At 42.5% G+C, this 19,134-nt stretch overlaps 3 protein-coding genes across 4 annotated transcripts in view; 2 read left to right on the top strand and 1 right to left on the bottom strand.

The window, feature by feature from the left end:
- The window catches only part of pphln1 (periphilin 1), a 48,009-nt gene extending 44,661 nt beyond the window's left edge, over positions 1–3,348 (bottom strand). Inside the window, exons 1-4 of the mRNA XM_080850841.1 lie at positions 3,315–3,348; positions 2,706–2,743; positions 2,471–2,535; positions 1,827–1,994 (exon numbers count right to left, since the gene is read on the bottom strand). Coding sequence (XP_080706967.1) covers positions 1,827–1,994; positions 2,471–2,535; position 2,706 — 234 coding nt within the window. The 5' untranslated portion in view covers positions 2,707–2,743; positions 3,315–3,348. The remainder of the gene's footprint in view (positions 1–1,826; positions 1,995–2,470; positions 2,536–2,705; positions 2,744–3,314) is intronic.
- An 85-nt stretch (positions 3,349–3,433) lies between these two features.
- Positions 3,434–9,969, top strand: zcrb1 (zinc finger CCHC-type and RNA binding motif 1). Its single transcript, XM_080851491.1, has 8 exons — positions 3,434–3,576; positions 3,772–3,881; positions 4,006–4,034; positions 4,149–4,260; positions 4,391–4,498; positions 7,509–7,618; positions 9,250–9,325; positions 9,486–9,969. The coding sequence occupies exons 2-8, from the start codon at positions 3,798–3,800 to the stop codon at positions 9,624–9,626; spliced, it is 660 nt and encodes a 219-aa protein (XP_080707617.1). The 5' UTR covers positions 3,434–3,576; positions 3,772–3,797; the 3' UTR covers positions 9,627–9,969.
- A 1,156-nt stretch (positions 9,970–11,125) lies between these two features.
- yaf2 (YY1 associated factor 2) overlaps positions 11,126–19,134 on the top strand; it is a 16,784-nt gene continuing 8,775 nt past the window's right edge. Inside the window, exons 1-2 of one of the 2 annotated variants that reach the window (XM_080851170.1) lie at positions 11,126–11,265; positions 11,643–11,768. In XM_080851170.1, the coding sequence (XP_080707296.1) occupies positions 11,240–11,265; positions 11,643–11,768 (152 nt within the window). In that variant the 5' untranslated portion in view covers positions 11,126–11,239. The other variant, XM_080851171.1, reaches the window with a different exon arrangement.

Here is a 19,134-nt window from a genome sequence, read left to right as displayed (position 1 = left end):
CGTGAGTACTTTTACTGTTAATACTTAAAGTAAATTTAAAAGTAAGTACTTTTTACTTTTACTTAGGTAGGATTGTTGATGTAGTACTAATACTTTTACTTGTATTTTCCTGGGTACTTGTACTTTAACTTAAGTACTAAACTTCAGTACTTCCTCCACAACTGGTAAAAAGTACATAAACTCTCTCTATCTGTCGATTTATTGCAATGTTGGCAACATACAGTTAGAGAATAAAGTTAACCTTTGAATTTCAATCGAATATAACAAAAAAAGTTGCACTTTAGCATTGAAATGAATCAAAACTTCAACTATAACCTCAAAACTGTCTGCTTTTTTCTGTTGTTAAGGCGAGACATGGCAGGTGAATAGGGTAAAAAATTTAAATACAAGGGATCACCATGAAACTTTACCAGTTGACTACATACATCATTACAAGAAAAAAATGTATTACAAGTTTTAGAATTTTGCATATTTAATTATGCTAATTATGCTGGATCTCATTAAATATGCACGTTTTTGCATATATTTCAGGTACATGAATCTTAAACTGTGATGAAGCCAGGACCAAAATTCTTTTTTTATTTTGTTTATATATCAAATGACAAAAAATACTCAGATGGATTTTAGGATACCTGCTTTTATGACCTGGGAAATCAAAATATACTATCCGTGGCCTTAAAAACCCTATTTTCGCCATGATTTCCAGGTAAAATTACCCATAAATCTGGCCAGGAACAATTTATAAATAAATCCATCTGTAGATGTCTTCATAACAATGCTATGTGTGAAACTGGGAAGTGTGGTGTACCTAGGTTCTACATAGGCTGAGAAATGTGTACCTAAAAATGAAAAAACACTCATTTTGAGAAAACCGCATTTAAAGACAACACGTGGGGCACTGAGCGAATCACGTTAGCAGAAAAGCGCCGTCAGCCAATGAATCCCTTCAGAAAGTCAGGATTGGTTGCTGAAAAGAAAGGAAATGCCCATATTTGGATTACACAGCCTTCTGATCGAGTCTCATAGCGTTAAAGTCATTCCAGGCATGACAGATGTCGTGTAAAAAGACGAAACGCTGAACGTGGTTCAAGGGAGAATTCTTGGTAAAGTTAGGAGAAAATGGATGCCGCGGCTGAACTAAATGCAGTGAAACAGACACTTAAATGTGTAATTTTGACGTTTTCTTTATGGTAGTATGAAAGATAACAAGTTAAAGAGGCAAACTAGCCCAAAATCTGAAATTTGACCAGGGCATGAAAAAATCGATTTTTCACCTGCCGTGTCTCGCCTTAAGTGATGTCTCTTTTACTTCAACACTAAAAAAATCGTATTTTTCAGAATCTTATCTGACCACTGGGTGGCAGCAGAGGATCATCATAACAGAGTTTACCACAGGACACCACTTGCTACCACAACACTCAACACATGTTCAGGTCTCATACAAGCTGTCAAACTTTACCACAGTTCCTGTCTGTGGTTCTACTTCAGTTTCAACCAAGTATACATTCGACTGTTGAATTTACCTCCCTCCCATATGACTGAATGTGTCATGCCAAAACAACCTAACACCTACAAGTTCTATCGGATTTGCCTTGACTGTGAGGCGGGTGTAAACGTGCACGCACGCACAGGGAGAGAGGGAGAAAGAGGGGGAAAGAGAGAGAGAGATAGAAAGAGTTGTATATTCTCATCCTCCTGAATTGTGTGGCATATCATGTTGCACACAAGAGGTAACTACTGCTCTGCGATGGAGCGGAATCCAAGTGGCTCCTGGCAACAGTATAATACATGTTAGCCTGTGTTTTGATCTGAATTAGACCACTTACCCTCCGGCTTGGGGGAACTGCCCTGTGTTCTCCAGCGAAGTGGGGGCCCTCGCCCTGGAAACTGCGAGGGGGTCCTCCTCCTGGGTAAAATCGAGGGTTGTCGTTGTACTCAAAACCTCTGCCATAGTCTTCATCTGGACGTCCAAAACCAGACCTCCTGTAAGGGCCCTGCAATGATATGGGGTTATGTGTCCACAGTTTTATACACATTTGTGCAGCAGTTTCCCAGATCTTCCCTGAAATAATGAAGTCTTTGTTGACTTCCCAAGAAGGAAATGTCTGTGACGGAGAAGACAAAAAAACAAGTCTCTTTACTAAGCCTGTTGTTGCTATGCTATCCACTTAGTTCTGATATGACATATAGGTGACGGTGTACAGCATTATTTGCTCGAATAACAACTTTATGTGTGTGGACTTAGTTGGATGCCAACTACAGGCTCTGGTCAGTATATCCAAAGAGGCTTGTGTCATGTCAAATTAGAGGCTGACTATTATGTACAGGTAGGGAATCTGTATCAAATCCACACAGAGGACTGCAGGCCCAAGGCTGCGGAGAAAAGCTCCTGAGCTCCATGAAATTCACTGGGTATTGTGATTGACCGAGACAGAGACAGAGAGAGAGAGACAGATAATCAGACACTCACCCCTCTCTCTACAGGAAACCTGTCCTCATACACATCCCGAACATTTCTATCTCTTCTAAATGCCACTGCAAAGCAAAAAAGGAGAACATATATTATCAACATCATTATCATAATGATTTGTATCCGTATCGTTCATAATACTATTATTCTACTTTTGTAGTTAATAACACAGATTTTCCTATGGTAATTCAATTCATCTTACACGTACAGGACAAAACTGATAAAACTCACTTACTGTCTACTAAATGTGTTGGGGTTGTTGCAGTGTGATATCTAGGGCAATAAAGGTAAGCAGAGTTAATTATTAAATGTATTCAGTTTCAGAAATTCAAGGATACAGTGGAGATTTTGATGCAATATTCTCATTCACGATTTCACAATTGCAAACATTATAGATTCGCCTCAAGAACTCATGGAAAGACATCAATCAACAGCTAAGTTTTGATCTGGAAAGCTAAGGAAAGATGTGCATCGCTGTATTCGACTCATATAGCTTTTTTTTAAAAAAAGCAGATACATTTCGACTTCAGCTACATCATATATGGACTGCTTAACAGACATTTCAAGGCAACTACGACAAACACCGCTACAATTCACTCTCAAAAGGCAGGTAAAAATGTGGGCATGGGTCACGTTAACGTTAGCTATCATTAGTACATTAGCTAGCGAGCTAGCTTGTTTGTAGAAAGAAAGCTCTGTCCCTACTCAATGTGGCGTTCACCTACATGCCAAATTCCACCTCGATAGATTACTATATCTATGCAATCTATTAAACGCTGGCAGTGACCGTATTATAAGAAAATGTGGTGTATAAAGTCAGATTACAAAGCAAGGAAAAACTCACCAGGGACATTACGTGAGTTTGCCACAATCATGACATCCGGCGGCAGACGTAACCTAGAAGCCTTTCGTTGGTAGAGAGCACTGTCAATCAAATCAACGTCATATTTCTGCGTCGGTGTCAACAAGCTGTGGATTCAAGTTGAAGCTATATATTTGTCAAATTTCGTCTATACCTTTTCGTAGAACAAAGTTTAAACATATTGGGGGTAACCTTTTAAACAAATATTGTCAGGATTATCAGGAGGAAGACGTTGTTCAGATAAGTACGACCGTAATTCATTTATCGGTATTAATGATGTATAGTGTAGTGTGTTGCAAACCGGGCCAGTGTCATGGAACTGTTCATTGTAACTTATGTTAGCTGTACTCGTTGGTGTTTAGTTCAGTATATCAAGACAACCACTGGGGAATAGCAGTAGTAATGTGCAGCTGACGTTGTTGTTATTTTTTTTCTGAAGGACAATCTTCTGCCTGGTGAATCAAAATGAGCGGTGGCTTAGCGCCCAGTAAAAGCACAGTCTACGTTTCTAATCTTCCCTTCTCTCTGACAAATAGTGACCTTCATAAGGTAATTTCTGAGCTTTTTTTCTCATGCCATATTTCTTTGCAGCCATACAAAACAATATAGCCACTACTCTACCCTGCAATGTGGGGCTGATGCATTATGTTATTTTTTTTTTATATCGTTACAGCTGTTTTCAAAGTATGGCAAAGTTGTGAAGTGAGTATATCTCTCGATAGTCTGAACCTTTAGTTGAAATTTGCCTTGCAATAGTGTGATGTCTGTTCTGCTGCATCAAACACGTCGACATGTAATTTAAAACCTCTTTTAAAGGGTTACTATTGTCAAGGACAAAGTAACACGTAGGAGCAAAGGGGTGGCTTTTGTCCTTTTTCTTGAGAAAGAGTCTGCTCATAATTGTACACGAGAAGTGAACAGCAAACAGGTAAGTAACACTTACAGTGATTCTTCATTGGAAGAAGCAATATCTAAGCATACTTAAAATGTTAAAATGAATGATTTTATTTCAAGTATTTGCAAACTTCTTTCATTATGACTCCTTTTTGTCTTTATAGTTGTTTGGAAGGACTGTGACAGCCAGTATAGCTGTTGATAATGGCCGAGCAACAGAATTCATCCGCAGGCGAAATTATACAGACAAATCCAAATGTTACGAGTGCGGGGTAAGTGCCTTGAGGTTCAATATGCATGTTTTCTGTCCTTTCGTTCTGCCTATTTTGTATAGCTGCCTTGCTCTTCATAGCTTTAATAAAAGCTCTCACAGCACAACATCCAACTGCATCCCCAAAAGGAACCAGTTAGCCTGCTTGCAAGTTTACATCCGTGCCACCGGGGCTGTAGTTGGTGTTTGCAAGGTTTTTACATGCCCTTTAGGAAGTTGGCCTGTTAGTTTCACACTAAAACTCTTCACTGCTGCTTTAAATACTCAAGGCCTCAATATGTACTTCTATGACAGTTTTTCCTTAGTCACGCAATAACCTCAATGGACTCGTTTTCATTTATGGTACTCCAACGGTTGTGGGTGTTGCAAAGCAATAATAACTAGAAAATGCATTTCCTGAAGGAAATACCAGTGCATGAAATGCAAAGGTTAAGAAAGGAAGAAGAGTGAAAGAAGGAAAGAAGAAAGGAAAGAAGAGTGGAAGAAGGAAAGAAGAAAGGAAAGAAGAGTGAAAGAAGGAAAGAAGAAAAGAAAGAAGAGTGAAGAAAGGAAAGAAGAGTGGAAGAAGGAAAGAAGAAAAGAAAGAAGAGTGAAATAATGAAAGAAGAAAGGAAAGAAGAGAGAAGGAAGGAAAGAAGAGTGGAAGAAGGAAATAAGAAAAGAAAGAAGAGTGAAAGAAGGAAAGAATAAAGGAAAGAAGAGTGTAAGAAGGAAAGAAGAGTGAAGAAAGGAAAGAAAAGTGGAAGAAGGAAAGAAGAGTGGATGAAGGAAAAAAGAAAGGCAAGAAGAGTGGAAGAAGGAAAGAAAAATGGAAAAAGAAAATAAGAAAGGAAAGAAGAGTGGAAGAAGGAAAGAGGAGTGAACAAGAGTGGCTCTGGATGAAGAGATAAAGAGAGAGTGAAAATATTGAAAAAAGGAGATAAAAATGGAGTGAAGAAGAGAGATTGAGTGTGAGAGAAAGTTGACTGAGAGAGAAAGATGGAGAGATGGAGAGAAAAAAAATAGAGAAAGGATGGTGTCTTAATGTTCCTAGTTACAGTTAAATTGAGAGGGACAGAGAGAGAAGAGGTTCCTTTGATTTGGCACAGGTGTCAGTAAAGCACAGGTGCAAGCCAGTTTAAAGACCCTATTATGATGTCATAATGGCCCAATGTAAGTCAATGGGAGAAATTTATATTCGTTTTTCTTTAATATCTTAGAAAGTATAAAGTTTAGAAAAGTGAAAAATACATAGCATAAGTGTCGTTTACAAGACCTACGCGACAAAGTTTGAATGAAGTTTCTACGTTAAGCGGTTCGGGCTGAATTAATCGCAGAAAAAGGTAACAAGAATAAGAAGAAGAAGAAGAAGCCTAGGAATAACAATACAGGGCATTTCATGCACTGTAATAAAAAAAAGATGGCGGCAGACCAAACTCCATAGATGGTCGTATTTGTGCATACAAGTTATTTGTTTGACTTCTTTTGCTTTGATTTTTGGAACGTTACCGATAAATAGACACTGTGTAATGCAAAAAACTGTTATTGTAACTGAAAAAATACCTCTGGGGGGATTTGCGATGTGTCTGAGCCAGCTAGCTAATTTTGGCATACTTCTACCCACAAGGTAATCAGCGATATAGTGACGAAGACAGATAGTTGGGAGGTGCACGTCAGGCCACGGAGAGGTTCAGAGAGAGGGTTTGCCACGACAGAGATGGCTCTCCCTGTCCTCTTGTGTTGATTTACCCAGTGAAATACATTTGAATTCAGGAAACATGAACCATTTGATCATACACAGTGGGGCCACTTGAAAAAAATTGCGTGAACTATAATTGTAATGGTAGGTCTATTTTTACAGTGATACACAGAATATCAACAAAAACATCCAGAAAACTGCATTTTATAACAGTTATGAATTTATTTGCATTTGTTGCGCCAAACAAGTATTTGAACCCCTATAAAACAGCAAGAATTCTGGCTCCCAAAGACCAGTTATGTGCCCACGAGGAACACAGATTAGTCCTCATTAGGCCTAACAAGGTACACCTGATCTCAACTGGTGATGTGTATAAAAGACCTGTCCAAAGAATCATACTACACACCTTCAATCTCACCACCATGGGCAAGACCAAAGAGTTGTCCAAGGACGTCAGTGATCTCAAGGCAGCTGGGACCCCAGTCACCAAGAAAGTGCTCGCAAGGTCCCCCTGCTCAAGGAAGGACATGTACTGGGCCGTCTGAAGTTTGCCAATGAACACTTGAATGATTCTAAGGAGGATTGGGAGACAGGATGTGGTAAGACGAGACCAAAATCAAGCTCTTTGGCATCAACTCCACTTGACTCATTTGGAGGGGGAAGAATGCTGAATATGACCCTAAGAACACCATCCCAACCGTCAAGCATGGAGGTGGAAACATTATGCTTTGGGCTGTTTCTCTGCCAAGGGTATAGGACGGCTCCACCGCATCGAGGGGACTTTGGATGAGGCCATGTACCATGTAATATTGGACTTGAACCTAATCTCTCATTCCCTCCCAATGAAAATGCAACCTTAAGGGTTTGGAGAGGTCTGCAAAAAGGAGTGGACCAAAATCCATCCTGAGATGTGTGTAAACCTGGTGACCAACTAGAAGAACAGTCTGACTTCTGTGCTTGCCAACAAGTGTTTCTCCACCAAGTACTAAGTCATGTTTTGCTAGGGGTTCAAATACTTATTTGCCGCAACAAATGCAAATCAATTCATAACTGTTATAAAATGCAGTTTGCTGGATGTTTTTGTTGATATTCTGTGTATCACTGTTAAAATAGACCTACCATTACAATTATAGATCACACAATGCTTTGCAAGTGGCCAAACGGCGAAATTGGCAGGGGTTCCCATACTTATTTAACCCATTGTATATGATCAAATGGTTCATGTTTACTGAATACAAATGTATTTCACTGGGTAAATCAACACAAGAGTTAATCACAGACTTTGATGAAGATTAGAAAAAAACTTTGATTTATCACCTTTTTTCCATATCAGGACTCGGGACACTTAAGCTACGCCTGTCCAAAGAACGTGCTTGGAGAAAGGGAACCACCCAAAAAGAAGGAGAAGAAAAAGAAGAAGAAAGAGGCAGAGGAACCACAGTGGTAAGAACCATCTAATCTCCTACAAAAAGGCATATTAGCATCATGAATAACTATTCCACTACAGCACAGCAGGGTCACTGACTAGACAGCTCACTATATTGCATTATTTAATAATGTGTTATGTCCATTGATGGAATATAATTCCTTGAAATAAACACAAAATATGCGTGGAACGCTTAAGCAATACAGCACGAGTGGGAGTGGGGTAGGTAAGGGATTTACAGTTTACAGATTATCCCTTACCTACCCCACTCCCACGAGTGCTATATTGCTTTTAGAAAACAATTCTACAGTCAACAAATTAACATTTCAACACGAAGTTATTGATTAAAAATGGTTTATTTCGCCATTGTTTCTCCGCAACAAAAAATAGTTCCATTGTCAACGTCTTGGTTTGGAATTTTTAAAACTTTGAATTAACGGTTATCATCAATGCGAATGTTTCATCGCGGAGTGATTTATTTGTAGCTGTGAAAAGTCCCGTAACTGTAGGTATGTTGAAGAATAACCTATAGCATGGAACGTCTCTCGTCCAATCAGAAACAGCTAAATTACGCGCTAGAACCCAATTGTTTTATAATAGAACATTACAAGCTTTTTGAACTTCTCAGTGTGACTGTACATTTAAAGCATTTAAATTCTGTCAGTAATAACAACCACATTCTATGCCTTTAGTAATTGTTGTTAGTAACGGTTGTATTGAGCTTGTTAATTTATCAAAACCATATTTGACCATATTAACCATTATTATTGCGTTAAAACCATATTAACATATGTTTTCAGTCCAACTTAAAGCAGAGGTTGTTGGTTTGATACCTGCAAGGGACAACATTCATGGGTCGTTATTATCAGTCCTGCTGCAATGGCCACCTGAACATTCATTCATTCATTTGCTATGTGCCAACTCTGAGGCTCCTCTCAAACCTAAAAGGGCAGGTGCTATCTAGGCCCATTCAGTGTGCTGGCATTTTATAACCTCTCAGGGACCAATCGTGGTTGGGTACCCTTCTGTCTCTAGGTGTGTTTTTATGTTTTTCTACGGTGATAGCCAGCTGAATGCCTTTTGTTTGAGTGGCATGATGACAAATATTGACCGTAGCAAAGTTACTGTTGATTTGATTTGTAAACCTCTTGTGGGGATGCCAAAGTCAGCCAGCCAGGGAAGCCAATAAGGTAATTAAGGTGGAAGGGCTTGTTGAGTGTGCCCTTTAATGGAAAGCTAAGCACTCTTTTCACTTCTGGTAAAGTAGCTTTGAGGTGGAACACTTCCAAAACAAGCTAAGTCAGTCACGTAAGGGCCTAATGCCATTAAGTGTCTTCCTAGATGTTAGTTGTTGTTTGTGTCTTGGTTTCAGGCGTGCCAAGGACGGAAAATTACAGTTTGGCATGCAAGGAGTACACATGAGGGCACAGGGTTCATTTAATGGTAACCTTCCTCAGTTAGACTACCAGCAGGGAGTAAAATATAACACCCAAGTTCATCAGAACCCACATGGATCAGATGAAAGAACATACATGTTTCTGGTGGTTGTCCTGTGCAAACATAAAAAATACTTTTCCTCCTCCTCTCGTCACTTCCAATGCAAAAATGAACCTATATTTGTTTTAATCTGTCATTTATTTGGTGATAGTGAGGAGGAAGAGGAGAGTGAAGAAGAAGGAGAGGACCCAGCTCTGGACAGTTTGAGTCAGGCCATTGCTTTTCAGGTGAGTGTACCGTCTCTTTTTTTATCATCCCAGTGAGGTTTCAGCTCCTTTAGAGCTGTTTCAAACATCTCAAAGCCAACCGAGGCAGGGACTGAAGAGATGCCAAGCAGCGCTTGCTTTTGAAACATGGCTTTATGATATGTCTACTCTTCCTCTGCAGCAAGCCAAAATGGAGAACGAAGAACAGCGACGGAGACAGGTGGTGGAGGACTCCAGTCAGGCCTCGACATCAGAGGACTCGCGTAAACCCAGGATCAAAAAGAGTGCCTACTTTAGTGACGAGGAGGAATTCAGTGACTGATGAAAATTTGGATGCGCTGCTCGAGTTTTTATCTTTTAGTTTGACACATTGCAAATATTCAGGATCTATTTCTTCTGTTTTTTTTTTTTTGTAAATCCTCTGACGAGGCGCTCGCTGAAAATGTTTTGAAGAGCAGCATCAAAGACGCTCCAAAGCATTGGGCTCTACATTTATGTCAAATTGGGTGTCATCAGCCTCTGTGGAGAAGAAACATGGATTAATTCCCCCTCCCTGTGTTGGAGCTCCGCGTTTCAAGCCCTAATAATTAGCCCTTAGGTGTGCTTTTCATTTTATGTAAATAAATATGCCACTCTTATAAAAACTTACCATTAAATGCACCTCTTTACTTTTTCTACAGAAAATGTGCACTTGTGTTTTCCTTTTAGTAGTTTAGCTGTGTGGAATTAAAGTACTCTAACCATAGGCTTGTGTTTAGCCAGTTAGATCATGCCCTCAATGCTCCTTAACACAATCGTATCCCCATATCCTCAAGATCTTTCCTTTAGAGTCAGGTGTTCAGTCTCTGTGTCTACATAAAACGTTCCAGGTAGGTCATTAATTCCCTTTTACAGAAGAACCATGAAACCCTTCTCAGTTATGAAGTTATAGTTGTTTTCTATGACTGCAAGTACCTACATTATTATTATTATTATTATTATTATTATGTTTATTGCTTAACGTTCTATAATCTGGTAGCCTTTCCATCGCATCAGAAATTGTATAACTTATCTTTTGCACTAAACTACAGTTGCAGAGTTGTGTAAGGTTTATAGGCAATATTTCCTCTCACGGGTTGGCTGGCCAACGGCTCGATAGTCGGTACCTCTCAGGGTGCTTGTCTTGCCGAGTGTGATATGATGTGTCTGTTTCCCCTGCCGCGTCCTACATGCATTCCCCGCCAACATTACCTGTTTCCTATCAGAGCGAGTAGATCGCAGTGATGGAGAGCACCGGCCAACAGCCAGATGCGCAGTCGGAACAGCTTGGGCTGTGATTTATACCCACGAAGCCTTTCTGGCGGCAAGGCAAGGTCATCTTCAAAGCGCTCACTACCTCTAAAGAAATGAACTGACTGAGCGATAGGACGTGGAATGCATCCATAGACCTGAACTGATAGTGGCACCACAGCTGACGCATCTGATGCATCAACACGATTACTACCCTGTGCGTCTTGTGTATCAACACGAGAATTATTCAAAGCGTTTTCCTCATGCATAATGAATGGCTATTGTCTGGGGGTGGATGTGTGTCACTTGTTTATACTGAACCGCAAAGCCGATAATGTTTTCTGTCTAATCGTTTTAACTCTGTTTGAGCGCTTCGTTTAGTCTATGTGAGTTGAACAGACTACCGTCCGACGGCGTTGTCACTCCTGATTTTGACGGATAAGGGAGATTAGACGTATTTATGTTAGCAGGAATGTTTTGAGCGAACCTACCGACCTCGTCCTCTTGGCGAAATAATGTCGAAATTGATTGGACAGACATGGTCACGTGGCCGTTTGTGAACTGGAGTTTCCACGACAGCTGGAAGCCGTGCAATACGGGGGCATCGCGCTTTTTAAAAAATAGATACTGTTCATATTACGGCAGAGAGAAGTAAGTTGGGGCACCATGGGAGATAAGAAGAGTCCGACCAGGTAAAACTTTACTCTTGTCTTTGAATAGCCTGCATTGATGAAGGGAAGAGTAGGCTACATCACGGTAGGCTAATTGGAACACCCTCCAAGCTCTCTGTGTGTGTGTTCGTGTGTATGTATGTGTGTGTGTGTGCGTGTGTGTGTGTGTGTGTGTGTGTGTGTGTGTGTGAATGAGGTAGCCGCAACAGAATAGCAGCTATGGCGGACGGTGCTGTTTTATTACACTGTCATATCCAGGAGCTCATAAAACCGATCACTTTTGAGACGTTAGGAGTCTGCTGCAGACTTATATAACATATAGCATAGATCCGCACAGGCAACAGCGACAGTTTCTGATGTAAATGTTGTGCTTCCTCTGTGTTGGCTTTGTTTTTAAGGCCGAAGCGGCAACCGAAGCCCTCGTCTGACGAAGGCTATTGGGACTGTAGCGTCTGCACATTCAAGAACACCGCCGAGGCGTTCAAATGCATGATGTGTGATGTGAGGAAGGGGACGTCAACGCGGTGAGTAGCCCCGTTGTTTACCTGCCAATGCTACAGTGCTAACACCATGTCTGCGTGTTCTAATACGCTTCGGAAATATTAACATTTGACGTCGTGTGGGCCTGCTGGTTTTTTTTTCATTGGGATGGTACAAAATGAACAGCGCTTGGGGTATCAGCAAAGGGGCATAGTAGCCGTAAAAAATTCAATGAGATCGCGAAAAAAAGGGGACCCGTATGCCCTTCTACCTCTTAAAATAAAAGTAGGCTATCCTTGTTGTTATTTTGAAATGTGGAAACGTAAAGCCCTCAAATGATGATGTGCATGCGTGTCAGTGCAGTTTTGCCAGCGAGGAAGTATTTAGAAACCACTTAACCCCAGGCATGTAAGCGACACCATTTCAAAGAAGTCGTCGCCACAACCTTAGCACATCGACTTATTTTAAAAACGGCTGTGAGTCGTATGTTTGAGAAACGCCACCTATCAAGTTCATACTCGGTAGAAAATCTAAGTCTCACTTAAAGGAAGTGCTTTTTTCTTTCTTGCCAGAACAGCTTTACTTTCAAACATTCGGTCATATTGCCTAATAGTTTCAAGATATAATGGCCGTAGATGCATGTTTAAACAGAGATGTTCTCGAGTCACGTTGAAGGTATTCGTAGTTAGTGTGTTCAGACAGATCTGATTTCCCCTCTTCTGCGTGCCAGAGTGCTGAGTGGACTGCCACTCACAACTTTCCTCCCTGTTTCCACACACTTACACACACACCTCCTGCATGGCACTAGTCAGCCTCTGCATCATCATTCCCGCAAATGCCAAGAGAGTACAGCTCATTTTCAGTTGTAAAGTTCCTTCAAATATAAAAAAAACCTGGAGTTGATTCAGTCATATCCTGTCTGGGCTGACCTTAAAGATCTCTGAGTGTGTCTGTGTCTGTGTGTGTGTGTGTGTGCGACGATGGATGGCACATTTGTCTTTGGGCTCTGACAGGTTTGAGAGTACCGTTGACCTCCGTAGGGGAACTGGGGGGTGGGGTTGGCGGGATGGGGTGGGGGTCGGGGATGGTGGTGCCGTTTAATCAACACCGCTCCCTCGTCATCCATCTTACGGGCACCTTTGGCAGCAGCCGCCTGCGAGACGAGACTGGCATTTGGCAGCAAGCACAGTGAGCTGTGCCCAGCGGACCTCTCATACACTCACTTGGCTTTATGGAGTGTTATGGAGGAAGAGGGGAGGTGAAGGGGATGCAGGAAATTGGTCCCTGTCATTCACAGGTGATGTGGTTTTAGGGGTTCATATTTTTTAATGGGGGGGGGGTAGTCGTCTAGTGCAGTGACCCCTCCCCCCCCCCCCCCCCCCCCCCCCCCCCATTCGAGATTGTGCTGATCATCACTCCATTTTAGTCATCTGACTATGATCAGGGGCGAGGGAGTGTTGATCTGTTTCCCAGAAAAAATGTGGGTGAGTCAGTGAACTCTTCTGTCCTGTGTGTGTGTGTGTGTGTGTGTGGGTGCTTGTGAGAGCTAAAGCAGAGGGATAGAAATTAGGCTATGGTCTGTGATTATGTGACACTGTTCTGCATTTGTCTGAGATCACCACATTTGTGGGAGGGAGAGAGGGAGAGTGTGAGTGTGCTGCTTTGTGTTGTTTGTGTGTGTATTTGTGTGAGTGTGTGGATTGCGTGTGTGTGTGTGTTTGTGTGTGTGTGTTGCAGGAAGGCGAGGCGGATGAAGCAGCTGGCAGACACCCGGAGCTCATTAGTATGCAATGGCTTAATCAGGGTCTGTCATCAGAGGCGGCAGGATTTCATCAGGACTTTAACCAGAGACAGGGTCACTACACACACACACACACACACACACACACACACACACACACAGAAGGAGAGACAGAGTGAGAGAGGAAGAAATAACACATTTATGGTTTAAAGGGTGAGCGAGAGAGTGAAAGTGCAGAAGAGCCATACCAACAAGAAAACTGTAGGAAAGAGAGAAATAGATTCTGGGTTAGAAACACACTACACACAGAAAAAGAGACTTGTAGTGGGGAGACGCTGGATGAGAGAGAGAAAGAGAGATGAAGAGAGACAGAAACTTACAGTGGGTGAAAGGGAGCCCAAGAGTGTGAGAAAGATACATGGGGGGGGGGGGGGGGGGGCTAGATGAGCTAGATAGAGATCCTGTGTGAAGGAGCGAAAGGAGCGAAAAGGGGAAATAGATTAGAGGAGAGGTGTTTCAGCTCTAGTGGGGAAATGGAGACAGTGAGCAAAAGAGAGGTTCTGTGGCCAAGGGAAGTGGAGAGAGAGAGAGAGAGAGAGAGAGAAGAGAGAAATGGAGAAAAAATTAGAGTCTGAGAGAAATCAAAACAAAAACCAGCTGCAGACTGCAGAGATGGACAGAAGCGTGTAGACTGACTGGGAAGAGAAAGGCAGATGAGACACACAGACGGACAGAGAGACGGACAGAGGCAGGGGGGGGGGGGGGGGGAGTGAAACAGACTGAGATGGAGAGGGAGTAATGGTGTGAGAGACAAATGCCTGTATGCCAGAAGTAACCACACTCCATTCAAGTGTGTGTGTGTGTGTGTGTGTGTGTGTGTGTTTGATGTCTCTAAGATGGCCTCTGATCACTGACATCATGACTGCTCGTGTCTCACACACTGCAACATGTCACGGCCCCCTTATCAGGTTTCTCTCCCTCTCTCTCGCTCTCCATCTTTCTCTCCCTCTCTTTTTCTCTCTCCATCTTTCTCTCTTTTACTCTCTCCATCTTTCTCTCCCCCTCCATCTGTCTCTTCCCCTCTCCCCCCATCTCTCTCTCCTTCTCTCTGTCTTCCTGTCTGTCTCTCTCTCTCTCCCTCTCTAATGATTAATGTTAATCAGGCAGCAGCTCCATTTATGTTTATTGCCGTGACCTTTTCCTCTCCCCAAAGTCCCAACCCCCTTCTCTTTCCCTCCTTACCCATCATGCACTGCTCCTCTCCGGCACGCATGAATCACTGCTCATCCTGTCCTGTTGTAATGGCCATTTGTCTTGGCCCCCTCGTTGGCACTTTGGGATGCTGTACAGTTTTCTCAAGTTCCACTCTTTTGTTATCAGATAGACTGTGACGTGGAGTACAGTGGAATTGTTCATTTAAACTGCCTGCGTCCTGTGAGCTTTTGAATATACTGATTTGAAAGTGGAGAATTTATTCACATACCAACATCCTCAGATTTTACACAAGTGCACACGCACACACACACACACACACACCCACACAAAAACACGCACATATGTGTCATATCACAGACACACACACACACACACACAAGTTTTCCACATATTTATTTCAGATGGTATGAATCCAGACGCCTCTCTTATCTCAATTAAGCAGCCAAGGCTAATTTATGATATATGGAGACAGGAAACGCGTTAGGGGTGTGTGTGTGTGCATGTGTGAGGTGTGTGTGTCTGTGAGTGTTTGTGTGTGTGTGTGTGTGGGGCTGTGGTGATCTGGAAGATTAATGTCTTATGGCTGAGGTGATGTTTAGGAGGCCAGTGCAGTGCTGTGAAGGGCCCTTTTGGGTCTGGGCTGGTCTGGGCTGGGCTAGTGTCATGCTCCCTAATGCTCTTAGATAACGTTGTAATTGGGAGCACATTGCTGAGGGAGACGAAAGAGACAGACTGGCTCATTGAACTCTAGAGGAAGAGAGGGAGGGTGTCAGATCAAAGGACGTGTGTGTGTGTGTGTGTGTGTGTGTGTGTGTGTGTGTGTGTGTGTGTGTGTGTGTGTGTGTGTGTGTGTGTGTGTGTGAGTGAGGGGGTCAGGATTCTTCCTGTGTTGTTTTTTTTTTTATCATAATGGTCTTGATGCTTGTTCTCTCTGCTGGCTTTGTTCTGTGACCTTTCTACTATAAGTTCAGCTCCTGTGACCAGGATGCATGCAGCCTGCATCTAGCCCAGTCTAGACCCTGAGGAGGACGCCTTTCTGAGATTACACTGCACTGGTGTAGCTGCCTGTCATTTCCAGTCTCCCCACATCAGAATATGTGCCGTACAGAAGTAGCTTTTGGTCATGGAGGAGTAACTGTGTCCGTAGGGTCTGTGATGCATTTGGAATGGTAGCCAAGCAGGTATAAAGCTGTGCAGTGTGTTAACATCACTCCCCGACATCTCAAGAGACGTGCTAGCGTCAGATGTTAGCACGTGTTTGTTTTAACCTCCTTGTGACTCTCCATGTCCGAGCCTGCAAGGTTGAGTCTAGTGCAGGACTGTGCTGTCAATGCGGGTTACACAAGCGTTCTTGGTTGTTGACTTTTGACTGTGTAAGAGTGACTCTGCTTAAATACTTTCGAGAAAACGCTTGTTCTTAAAAATACCACACGCAAGACCACACCGGTGCCAATATGTGCTGCATGGCGGTTCACCTCTGTTGAAAAGGACATGAGGTCTTTGTTTTTTTCCCTCCTCTACGGCTGCACCTATTCATGTTGCGGGGCCCGCTTTGTTTCAGGATTGGTTGTAAAAAGTCAGCATTGAGTGCCTTGCTCTAGTAAAGCCTGACTTTAGGATTAGTGCAGGCTTAATCCCTCTTAGGCCCTCTCTCTGGTACCTCGAGCATGCCAACAGGACCTGTTTGGATTTTTACTTCCAGGGAGGCTACTTAAGACGGGCCAGGGCTGTCTGTGATGTATTGCTCCAGAACGCATAAATCAAAACACCTGTCTTGTGTGTTTGGAGTCAATTACTGGGTCTGTGTGAAGATCACCTTCAGGCTGGGAAGGCTTGTAGAACCTGATAATGTAATAATTTCCTGATAACGTAATAACCCTGATAATGTAATAAAAAAATCCCTCATAAGTCCCTAAAAGATGTAATAAAACCTGATAATGTAATAATATCCCAATAATGTAATAAAGTGCATTTCCCAATAATGTAACAATCGCCATACCAATAATGTAATAAAATGTTACATTAATGGGAAGTTATTACATTATCAGGTTAGCCTCAATTTTGCAGAACCTGATAATGTAATAAATTCCTGATATTGTAAAAACTTTGGTCAGTGCTGAAATGTTGGGACACCAGTTATTCAGACCAAGTAGTGATGCTGTGTAGACAACCACCCACTATTGTTTTGCTCATATTTTGATCCCAATGGTATAGGCCTTTAGCCTCGCAAGCCAAACCTGTACAGCAAGAAGCTGTACAAGGGTCTGGCACAACACGATTTTCAGTGTGGGCGGGATTAACGGTTGTCTGTTAAGTTGCCTCTGCACGCAATGCCACACAATAGGAATGGCGCTACAACCAATCCGAGCGACTGACGAATGACAAAAGACGATTTGATTGGCCTGGTACAGTGTAATTTTTAAGGGACATTGCCACACAAAATCAAAAGAGAATTTGATATAAATCAAATAGCGAAATGTCAGCTATTGATGATCAATGAGGACTTAGAAACTCAATGTTCTATGTGCCCATTAGCTGCCGGTCTATAACATACCAAAATGTTCTCATTATTTCTCTATTAGTTGATTACCACTGAATATCCCTTTCACCATTGTAAAAATTGTGCATTCGCAATCATATAAAATATATACTGTATCTGCTAATAGTGAAGCAGCAGGTCTCTGGACAGCTTCACTGTTTGGACCTCTGAAACTGGAGACCTGATGCTACAGCACCAACCAAAGTTATTACAATATCAGGTAATTATTACATTATCAGGTTTTGCAAAATTGAGGCTAACCTGCACTTTATTACATTATCGGGGTATTATTACATTATCAGGTTTTATTACATCTTTTAGGGACTTATGAGGGATTTTTTATTACATTATCAGGGTTATTACGTTATCAGGAAATTATTACATTATCAGGTTCTACAAGGCTTTTTACATTCAGGCCCTCCAGCTTGTGGCCCCTAAGAGTCTAAACATTGAATATCTGTGCTGGTGTTTGCCTCAAAGCCATGTGGCAAACCCATGCTGTACTCCATGCAAGTAGGACATTTTTGCTTTGCATGCTTTATGTAGTTATGTTATTTTGGCTCTTTTAGTGCGCAGCTGAAGAATGGTGCCTCTCTCTCCAATCGGCCTGAATGAATGCTAGCGTGCTCAAGTATCAATTTCTGCTTCGACAGACAGACTAGCAAGTTGTTGTTCCGACAGAGCTGGTGTAGGGTATTAATGTACATGAGCTCCAAGCCACACACAGACACAAACACTCTCTCTCCCTCTCTCTTTCTCATACACACACACACACACACCAACCTGCGCTTGTCCCTGAATGCGAATAAAAATACTTCCCTTGTCAGCCTCAAGGCTGATGGCAGTCCCCCCCCCCTCTCTCTTCCTCTCCTCCCTCCTGCATCTTGGATGATTATTTTAGTCCCACAGGTCTGAGCTGACAACCGTGGCCCTGCTCTCCACTCCAGGGGCCTCGTGTCAGCTCAGGTGGGCTCCCCCAGACGACAGCCTCAGCCTGTGTGTGTGTGTGTGTTTGTGTGTGTTTGTGTGTGTTTGTGTGTGTGTGTGTGTGTGTGTGTGTCTGTATTAGAGAGTGCATGTGTCTCTGTGTGTCTGTGTATTAGAAATAGCGTGTGTGTGTGTGTGAGAGAGAGAGTGAGAGATAGGGTGTGTGTCTGAGTTTATGGTGCAAAGAAAAAAGGAGATTTGCAGTCAGGGCCCTATGTCATCGTAAGTGGGCCCCCCAAGAAGACTACCTGAATATGTGTCTGCTTGTGTTTGAGTTGGAGTAATTGAGCAGTGAAGGGCTGCTCAGAACACAACAGTCTGAAGTGATGTCCCAAGGACGCCCCAAACACACACACGCACACGCACACACTAAACTAGAAAAAAATCGTCAGATCCTACCAAGTTGTGTAATTCTGTGTTTTCAGAGGTGACTGTCACATACAGTATAGGACATTGTGAGGATTTAAATAAGGTGCTGACTGTAAAGTAGTTTCCTGCCGTGGAGAAGAGGATGCTGGGTCAAAGACCCTTAAGAGCTCCAGTGCTCTTTTCTTTGACTGTAGATTTGTAGGCTTTCATTCAGAGCCACTTGCATTACAATGGAGACATTTTATCTGAGTTTGTTGTTTGATTTAACCCTCCGTTTTAGTGTGACACCCAACAAGCCTTAAAGCTGTGTGTGTGTGTGTGTGTGTGTGTTTGTGTCTTTAGTTATAAAAACAAGGTCAGATTTATTTTTCCAACCAGCGTACAGGTTTGCATCTCCTTAAGGGGTAGTGAGCACTGTGAGTTTCTGTCGTGACAATTCTGACAGTACAGGCGTATCAAAGTAACTCTCCTGCGTTCCTCCTTTCTCCTTCCCCTCATTTTCTCTCTCCTTCCCCTCCTCTTCTCTCTCCCTCCCCTCCTCCTCTCTCTCTTCCTCTCC

The sequence above is a fragment of the Sprattus sprattus genome (assembly GCF_963457725.1).
Source record: "Sprattus sprattus genome assembly, chromosome: 14".
Lineage (NCBI taxonomy): Eukaryota > Metazoa > Chordata > Actinopteri > Clupeiformes > Clupeidae > Sprattus > Sprattus sprattus.
The sequence above is the reverse complement of the archived record's forward strand: the minus strand, read 5'-3'. Positions and strand labels throughout refer to the sequence as shown.

Excerpts from the sequence above, each read along its gene's own strand:
- zcrb1 (XM_080851491.1), top strand. The coding sequence starts at position 3,798 with ATGAGCGGTGGCTTAGCGCCCAGTAAAAGCACAGTCTACGTTTCTAAT. Across the intron at positions 3,882-4,005 it reads CAAATAGTGACCTTCATAAG|CTGTTTTCAAAGTATGGCAA; the intron begins GTAATTTCTGAG and ends ATATCGTTACAG. Across the intron at positions 7,619-9,249 it reads GAGGCAGAGGAACCACAGTG|TGAGGAGGAAGAGGAGAGTG; the intron begins GTAAGAACCATC and ends ATTTGGTGATAG.